At 39.5% G+C, this 10109-nt stretch overlaps 1 protein-coding gene across 1 annotated transcript in view; it reads left to right on the top strand.

Moving 5' to 3' along the window:
* The window catches only part of ERCC6L (ERCC excision repair 6 like, spindle assembly checkpoint helicase), a 61351-nt gene extending 54759 nt beyond the window's left edge, over positions 1 to 6592 (top strand). The window contains exon 2 of the mRNA XM_007957560.1: positions 2896 to 6592. Within this exon, the coding sequence (XP_007955751.1) occupies positions 2896 to 6592 (3697 nt within the window). The remainder of the gene's footprint in view (positions 1 to 2895) is intronic.
* The last annotated feature ends 3517 nt before the right edge of the window (positions 6593 to 10109 follow it).

Here is a 10109-nt window from a genome sequence, read left to right on the forward strand (position 1 = left end):
TCTGCTAATTGGGATTTAGTCTACTTCTGTATCCTTCCCTTCAAGTCAAGGCTCAGGGGTCAGGATTATTTTCTGTGTCTGTGTTAATTGGTTCCCCTTTTCTTTGTTGAAGATGGTCTGTGCAGTCTTTCTCCCTATTCTGCCATCTTACCAGAAGTCCCCTCTAATAGTTTCTTCTAGAAGTGTTTGTAGGTTTTTTATGTTTCTAGTTAGATTTATTCCTAAGTATTTCATATTTTTGAAGGTTATGTAAATGGTATTGCTTTCCTGATTTCCTTTTCAGAGTTCTATTTTTTAGCATAAAGGAATCCAACTGATTTTTGTGTGCTGATCTTGTATCTTGCCACTTAGCTGCAACTATCATTTCCAGTAATTTTCTTACTGAGTCTTTGGAGTTTTCTATGTATAAGATCATATCATCTGCAAATAATCTTATTTGTCAGTTTGGATGCCTTTTATTTCCCCTTCTTTTGCCTACTTTTTAATGCATTTTGTTTTGCTGTTGGGTTGTACGAGTTCTTAAATATATTCTGGATATTAAACCCTTATCAGTATGTTGTGTTGTTTTTATGTGCTGTCGAGTTGGACCTGACTCATAGCGAACCCTCCTTGGGTTTCTGAGGTGCTATCACTACAGAAGTAGATTGCCCAGCCTTCCTTCCGATGAGTGGCTGGTGGGTTTGAACTGCCACTCTTCTGGTTAGTGGTCAAGTGCCTTAGGCACTATGCTACCAGAGTTCCTTATACTTTCCATATATATATATATTTTTTACCATTCAGTATATTGTCTTTTCATATTCTTGATCATATCCTTTGATGCACATAAGTTTTTAATTTTGATGAAATCCATTTTTTTCTTTGATTGCTTATGCTTTTGGAATCATATCTAAGAAACTATTGCCAAATCCAACTTCATGAAAGTTTATGACTGTGTTTTCTTCTAAGAATTTTATAGTCTTAACCTCTACACTTAGGTCTTTGATCCGTTTTGAATTAATTTTTGTATATGGGGTAAGGTAGGGGTCTAATTTCATTCTTTGTTTTTTCAAATTGTGTTAAGAATATATATAATAAAGCATTTGCTCATCCAACAAATTTTACATTTATAATTCAGTGACAGTTTCATGCTTTTGCATGTGGATATCTCTTGTAGCATAGTGTCTAAAGCACTTGACTGCTAACCAGAAGGCTGGCGGTTCAAACCCACCAGCCACTCCTTGGAAGGAAGACTGGGCAATCTACTTCCATAGTGATACTGCCTCGGCAACCCAAGGAGGGGTCACTATGAGTTGGGGCCGACTCGATGGCGCCTAACAACAACAACATCCAGTTGAAAAGAATATTCTTTCCCCACTGAATTATTTTGGCACCCTTGTCAAAAATCAATTGACTGTAAACCACTGAAGAGTTTTAAGGAGAGGGGTGACATAATTACTTTTATAAGACAGTATCATTGGTTACTAGGTAGAGAATGTATTGGAAGAGGCCAAGAGTAGAGTCAGGGAGACCAGTGAGTAAACCAAACCAAACCAAAATCACTGATCTCAAGTCTATCCTGACTCATATCGACCCCTCCTTGGGTTTCTGAGGTGGTGTCTCTATGGAAGTAGATTGCCCAGCCTTCCTTCTGAGGAGTGGCTGGTAGGTTTGAACCTCCAGCCTTCTCTGCCACCAGAACTCCCCACCAGGGAGTAGTGCGTTGCAATTATCCAGGGGAGAGATGATGGTGACTTGGACCACAGTAGGAGATGGACAGAAGACAGTTAGGTTATACTTGGGAAATAAAATTAGTAGGACCTGGTGACTGTCTGACTTAAGGTTTGGGCTTTGGGTCAAGGATGATCTTCATGTTTCTAGGCTGGGTGACTATGTGGATAGCTGTGTCATTTACTACTACACAGATTAAGAAACAGCTTTTTAGAGGGGAATAATGAATTTAGTGTGGAATGAATTTAATTTGAGATTAAATATGAGGTTTTCAAGCAGCAATGCCCAGTAGGCAGTTGGAATATGGGTCTAGACTAGAGCTTGGGTGAGAGCCTTGGGTTGGAGATGACAACTAGGAATCATCAGCACAGAGATGGGCGTGAAAGCTCTTTGTTGTTGTTGTTGTTGTTATGTGCCATCGAGTCGGCCCCGACTCATAGCGACCCCTCCTTGGGTTTCCGAGGCAGTATCACTACGGAAGTAGGATTGCCCAACCTTCCTTCCGAGGAGTGGCTGGTGGGTTTGAACCGCCAGCCGTCTGGTTAGCAGGCAAGTGTCTTAGCCACTATGCTACCAGAGCTCCCATATGAAAGCTCTAGGGGAGCTTAAATAGAGAGTATAAAGAATGAGAGGAGGACCTAGGACTGAGCCCTCTGGGAGGAAGAGTAGTAGTCTAAGAAGGAGAAGATGAGAAATGGCCCTTGATGTAGGAGGAAAAATAGGAAAGTCTATAGGAATCCAGTGGAAGGAGGGAATTTTAAGGAATGATCTCATTTGTGTCACATGCATCACAGAGATCAAGAAAAGTAAGCTCTGAGAAGTGCCCATGTATCTTTCCTGTTTCCATGTCCACACACATTTGTTCATTTGTTTTATGAATAATATCACAATATACTTCTTATGAGTGGCAATTTTAAAAAATATAGTGGAATCAGTAACCTTTGCACAGTATTTTCCAAAACTAGTGCCTAAAGTTGTTGCTGGCAGTGTATGTTGCATATTTGTGTCTTAGGTGAGGCCAACTTTAATTGGCATCTTCTGTGCGAATCTTTCCCATCTTGAATTGAGGATATTAAAAGCTGAACTGTAGTTTGGATTCCAAAATGCACTCTAAATGATTCTTAGGATGAATGTTCAGTCTGTCTCCTTCCTTTCTAATCTGTATTTGTTTAAATACTTTTTTTACAGGTATGTGAAAGAGGCCAAAGAAGCCACTAAGCATGGGCATCTGGAAGAAGCATTTAAACTTTTCAATTTGGCAAAGGACATTTTTCCCAATGAAAAGGTGATGAGCAGAATAAAAAAAATACAGGAAGCATTGGAGGAGTTGACAGAACATGGAGAAGATGAATTCACAGATGTATGCAACTGTGGTCTGCAACTTTATCGTGAACTGTACAACCAACTATTTGAGCACCAGAAAGAAGGTGTAGCTTTCCTCTATAGCCTGTATAAAGATGGAAAAAAAGGTGGTATTTTGGCTGATGATATGGGATTAGGGAAGACTGTTCAAATCATTGCTTTTCTTTCTGGTATGTTTGATGCTGCACTTGTAAATCATGTGCTACTGATCATGCCAACTAATCTTATTAGCACATGGGTAAAAGAATTTGTCAAGTGGACTCCAGGAATGAGAGTCAAAGCCTTTCATGGTCCTAGCAAGGATGAACGTACCAGAAACCTCAGTCGGATTCAGCAAAGGAATGGTGTCATTATTACCACATACCAAATGTTAATCAATAATTGGCAGCAGCTTTCAAGCTTGAATGGCCAAGAGTTTGTGTGGGACTATGTTATCCTTGATGAAGCACATAAAATAAAAAGCTCATCTACCAAGTCAGCAATATGTGCTCGTGCAATTCCTGCAAAGAATCGCATTCTTCTCACAGGAACACCAATCCAAAATAATTTACAAGAATTGTGGTCCCTGTTTGATTTTGCCTGTCAAGGGTCCCTACTAGGAACATTAAAAACTTTTAAAATGGAGTATGAAAATCCTATTACTAAAGCAAGAGAGAAGGATGCTACCCCAGGGGAGAAAGCTTTGGGATTTAAAATATCTGAAAACTTAATGGCAATCATAAAACCCTATTTTCTCAGGAGGACTAAAGAAGATGTACAGAAAAAAAAGTCAAGCGACTCAGACATCAGACTTAGTGAGAAGAATCCAGATGTTGATGCCATTTGTAAAATGCCTTCCCTTTCCAGGAAAAATGACTTAATTATTTGGATACGTCTTGTACCATTACAAGAAGAAATATACAGGAAATTTTTATCTCTAGATCATATCAAGGAGTTGTTAATGGAGACACGCTCACCTTTGGCTGAGCTAGGTGTCTTAAAGAAGTTGTGTGATCATCCTAGGTTGCTGTCTGCACGAGTTTGTTGTCTACTGAATCTAGCGGGGCCTAAATTCTCTTCTCAAAATGAAAATGAGAGGGAAGAGTCTTCAGATGTAGGCCATATTGATCAAGTAACTGATGATACATTGATGGAAGAATCTGGAAAAATGATCTTCCTAATGGACCTACTTAAGAAACTGCGGGATGAAGGGCATCAAACTCTGGTCTTTTCTCAATCGAGACAAATTCTAAACTTCATTGAACATCTCTTAAAGAATAGACGCTTTAAGACACTGCGAATTGATGGAACAGTTACTCATCTGTTGGAACGAGAAAAAAGAATTAAGTTATTCCAGCAAAATAAAGATTACTCTGTTTTTTTACTTACCACTCAAGTTGGTGGTGTTGGTTTAACATTAACTGCAGCAACTAGAGTGGTCATTTTTGACCCTAGCTGGAACCCTGCAACTGATGCTCAAGCTGTGGATAGAGTTTACCGAATTGGACAAAAAGAAAATGTTGTGGTTTATAGGCTAATCACTTGTGGGACTGTAGAGGAAAAAATATACAGAAGACAAGTTTTCAAGGACTCATTAATAAGGCAAACTACTGGTGATAAGAAGAACCCTTTCAGATATTTTAGTAAACAAGAATTAAGAGAGCTCTTTACAGTAGAGGATTTTCAGAACTCTGCAACCCAGCTGCATCTTCAGGCTTTGCATGCTGCTCAGAGAAGATCTGATAAAAAACTGGATGAACATATTGCCTACCTGCACTCTTTGGGAATAGCTGGAATCTCAGACCATGATTTGATATATACACATGATCTGTCTGTCAAAGAAGAGCTTGATGTGATAGAAGAATCTCAATATATTCAACAAAGGGTTCAAAAAGCTCAATTCCTTGTTGAATTAGAGTCTCAAATGTCTCAAAATACAGAGCTCCTGATGGAAAGACAAAGAACAGTAAATGAAGGGGCCTGGTTGAGAGAACCTGTGTTTCCTTCTCAAAAAAAGAAGAAATGCCCTGAATTGAATAAACCACAGTTTCAGCCTTCACCTTGTATAACTACTCATCATACCCAGGAAGAAGATATCAGTTATCAAATGGCAAGTGTAATCATTGATGATCTGGTTGAAGAGAGTGAGAAACACGATCTCTCCAGTATGGAGATGAACATTTCTGTTCTACAAGATGGTGGGCACACATATGAAAAGAAAATTGATGCCAAGTTTGCAGCTACTTTACCCAGAGGGTGTGGAAGTGTAGAAGAAATTTGCACTGATTCTTTATTGGAAATGGCAAAGAGCTTTACATCTGACAATGAGGCTCTACAAAAGGAGGAATTGCAAGAGAACCCTCTGGGAAATTTTAACTATTTACTTAACAAATCAGTTAGTGTAGATCTTGGACCAAATCTAGATCAACCAAAGGATGATGAGATTCTATATCACTGTAATGATGTAATGACATGGCCTGTTAATCCTGGAACAAGTCAAAAGAAAAATACAGAATTAAATACATCCATTATTGAAATAGCTGATGACTTGTCAGCATACCATAGTACTCTGCAATATGCTCAAGTAAATGAGACCAAGTTGGAAGAGGAACCTTTAGCACAGTCACCACAGTATGCATGTGATTTCAACCTTTTCTTGGAAGACTCTGCAGACAATGGACAAAATCTTTCCAGTCAGTCCTTGCAGCATGTTGAGGAAGAAAATAGCTTGTGTAATTCTGCAGCTAATTTTAGAGTAGAGTTTGTACAAAACAAAGCATGTTGTCTCAGTTTGGATTTTTCTGAGAAAGATGATGAACTGGAAGAAGAAGAAGAAGTAATTAATGTGAACCTCCGAAGTAAAGCTAGAAGGATTGTTTCAGATGATGAAGATGAAGATAATTCTTTTAAAGGTATTTCAAGCACAGATCCATTCAACACATCTCCCTTTCCTTTCTCATCTGTGAAAGAATTTGATGCTTCAACTCCCAAAAATGACATCAGTCCACTTCAAAGTTTCTTTTCACCTAAAATAGCTGATAGTGGAAACAAGACTATAAATTCTAGACGATCTCTGGCTTCTAGGAGGTCTCTTATTAATGTGGTTTTAGACCATGTGGAGGATATGGAGGAAGGACTTGACAACAGCAGTGAAGCAAAGGGTATTGAAGATTATCTGGAAGGAGTAGAAGAAAGCAGTGGAGAAGTCTCGGAGTACTCAAAAGAGGATCCTTCCAAAGAAAAGCTGTCTACAGAAAATAAGTCCAGCTGGTTAATTACATCTAATGGTACTCTAGCTCAGGAGACCTCTACTGGTGACCCTGAGCCTTTGTCTGGTAAACAGTTGGTTGATTCTCCTCGGGATAAGGCAGAGGAGGCTGTGAATGAATATGAGACTCTTGTAATGCGTGGAAAAGAACTAAAAGAATGTGGGAAAATACAAGAAGCCCTAAACTGCTTAGTTAAAGCACTTGACATAAAAAGTGCAGATCCTGAAGTCATGCTCATGACTTTAAGCTTGTATAAGCAACTTAATAAAACTTAAGAATATGACATGTTTACTGCATTTTAAAGTGAAACTGAGCATGAGGTAATTTTTGCTTCCCAAATTGGATTCTTTGGGAACATTGCTTAAGGCAAGAGAGAGCTCAAAGAGCAAATTTTTGTTTCTAACTCTTTTGTAAGTTGTCTTTACCCTCTTATCCCCACAATAGGTATATCCTGGTATTCTGAGCACTAGGTTAGTATTTTTCTTCATTCAGATATTCTGGTATTTTTCTTTTAGCCATATGCAGTAAACTTGATAGAACTATGTTATTTCTAGAAAGATTTTTGTAAAATTATTCTGGTCATTCTTAATTTTACCCTGAAAGTGATTGCTTTTGTACATCACATTTCAGATAACAAAATTAAAATTACTCTTCTCAAATACTTTCTTTTCCATTAATTTTCTTTCATTGAGATAATATTGGCAAATGCATATGGAAACACCTTACTTTAGGCAAGAGTTTGTCACTCTAAATCTAAGACACAGAAGGCTGAGGTAAGATACATTGGGCTGGGATTTGTTGTCACTGGCAGCCTGCCATGGGTGAAGTCACTTTGCTGATCACTTAGCAAGTCCCTAAACCATGCATCTATTGTCTATTTTGACACCTGCTATCACTTTATAAGGAGCTCTGGTGGCATAGTGGGTGGCATTTGGGTGCTAACCAGGAAATTAGTGGTTCAAACCCACCAGCTGCTCCGAGGAAAGAAGATGAGGCAATCTACTTCCATAAAGATTTACAGCCTTGAAAACCCAAGGGGGTCTCTGAGTCAGAATTGACTTGATGGCAGTGGGTGTGGGGTTTTTTTTTTAATCATTTTATATCTTTAAATTGTGGACTGAAATGGAATTTGGTACCCTTTCACAAACATAATATGCAGTATATAATATGCAGTATATATCTCATCACAGAAGGGGAACTGTTACTAGAGTAGCTACTATGTATTGGGTAGTGTGTCAGATGCTATACATAGGTTTCTCATTTAATCCTAACCATAATCAATCTTTTGAGGTAGAGGATAGTACTTCCATTTTTTATTTAAGGAAACAGGCTTAGTGAGGCTGTGACCTGGCCAAGGTCACAAAGTAAGGGGTGAAACAGATTTTTAACCACAGTACCTAATAGACACATACAGACCAAAACCAAACTCACTGCCGTTGAGTTGGATCCAGCTCATAGTGACCCCTCCTTGGGTTTCCGAGGCAGTATCACTATGGAAGTAAATTGCCCAACCTTCCTTCCGAGGAGTGACTGGTGGGTTTGAACTGCCAACCTTCTGGTTAGCAGTCAGATGCTTTACTTGTAAATTATACACACACTACTATTATGTATATTGCAAAATATACAAATAAATTTGAAAGACATGAGCTAAACTTTAATAGGTTTTTAAAATTTGTTATTGAGCATATAGTAAAAAGTACACTAATTCATCATTTTCTACATGTACTATCCAATGACACTCATTATATTCTTTTGAGGGCACAACCATTCTCACCCTTTTCTGAGTTGTTTCTCCCCCATTAACATAAACTCATTGTCCCCCTAAGACTTCTATCTAATTTTTCAAGTTGCTGTGTCAGTTTGATCCCATGTACCTAGATCACAACAATACTAAGGAAAAAGATGGCATAGAGAGGTGCACAAGAAGACAGACAACATAGATAAACACTTTTACATACACAATACTGCATTATCAGTAATAACAAACATTAATCTACAGATGGATACATAGGTAGACAGGCTAAATGATCAGGTATGTCTAGGCAGAAGGGAATACACCGATGACCATATATAAGGTTGGCAGATGTTATTTCTACATACATATTTGTATGTGTTATAGGAATGTCCATATATATAATAGAGCTAACAGGGCAAAGTTACGATAACTTCCTAGCCACAGCCAAACACCCTGAGGGAGACAGCCACTGGACCCACAGCCTCAGGACTATGGTCGTGGGGGGTATCAAGCTCAATTGTCATACATACTACACAAAAACACTGTTTTACACCCTACTGTGGTGAGTAGCAACTAGGGTCTTTAAAGCTTGCAAGCAGCCATCTAAGATGCAACAATTGGTCTCTCCTTGTCTAGAGCAAAGAATGCAAAAAACCAAAGACCTATGGAAACATCCAAGGGACTAGTGTACCATGCAAACCTCAGCTTACATGACCCTGAGACCAGAAGAACTAGATGGTGTCCAACTGCCACTGTCAACTACTCAGAAAGGGATCAAAGTAGGAGATCCAAGATAGAGTGGGAGAAAAATGTTGAACAAAACTCAAAATCATAAAAAAAGGCCAGGGTACTGGTCTGATGGAAACTGGTGAAAGCCCCAAAACTATGGCCCCTGGTCACCCCTTGGGCCTGGAATTAAACTCACTCCTGTGGCTTCCAGCCAAGCAGTGGACAGGCATACAGGGTGAACATTTACACCAGGTAGATACACTCCTTAGAACAATCAACTGTGGGAACTCAGAAGGGAAGTGTTTGCACGGTGAAATAGCTCAGAGGGCAAGAATGCTAGGAAAGAAGGATATAGGGAAGAGGTAACCACAGTGAGGAAGTGGGAAGAGAGCTGTTGCATTATGGGGATTGCAATCAATGTCATGAAACAAAATGAATATGAACTGTTGTGTGAAAAATTGTGAACGTTGACCCAAACCACAATTTAAATAAACACACACACAGTGTCCAAACACCTTGAGGGAATGAGTCAGTGGGCTTGTCTCTCGAGATACCTGGGTAAATTGACCTAACACAGTCCACAAAGACAATATTCTATATCTTACTATGGTGAGTAGTGACTGGGGTCTTCAAAGATTGTGAGTGACCATCTAAGACACAACTATTGGTCTCTTCTGTCTGGAGCAAAGAAGAGTGAAGAACATCAGAGACACATGGAATTAATTAGTCCAAAAGACAGATGGACCACATGAACCACAGCCTCCACTACCCTGAGACCAGAAGAACTAAATGGTGCTTGGCTACATACTGACTGCTCTGAGTGGGATCACAATAGATGGTCCTGTACAGAGTGGGAGAAAAATGTAAAGCAAAATTCAAAATCACAAAGAGTAGATTTACTGGTCTGATAGAGATTATGGCCTTTAGACACCCTTCAAACCTGGAACTAAACCCACCCCCAGAGATAACCTTCCAGCTAAAAAACAGGCACATAAAGTAAGCACGAACACCAGTTTAAGGCCAAGCCTTGGACAGGTAGGCAGGTGTGTGGCTTGGGGCTTCTGGGGGGGATTTAAGGCCGGGCCCTGGATAGGTGGGGAAGTGAGCAGAGTGGTTAGGAACAACTAAGGGAGATGAACTTGTCAGTTTGTTTTCCTGTGGTGGCTTGCATCTTGCTGTGAGGCTGGAGGCTATGCCACCACTGTTGCAAAATGCCAACAGGGTTACCCATGGTGGACAGGTTTCAGCAGAGCTTCCAGACTAAGACAGACTCGGAAGAAGGAAGAGGCCATCCACTTCTCAAAGAATTGGCCAGTGAAAACCTTATG

The sequence above is a fragment of the Orycteropus afer genome, unplaced genomic scaffold (genome assembly GCF_000298275.1).
Source record: "Orycteropus afer afer isolate SDZICR_OR568_19922 unplaced genomic scaffold, OryAfe1.0 scaffold00761, whole genome shotgun sequence".
NCBI classification, from domain to species: domain Eukaryota; kingdom Metazoa; phylum Chordata; class Mammalia; order Tubulidentata; family Orycteropodidae; genus Orycteropus; species Orycteropus afer.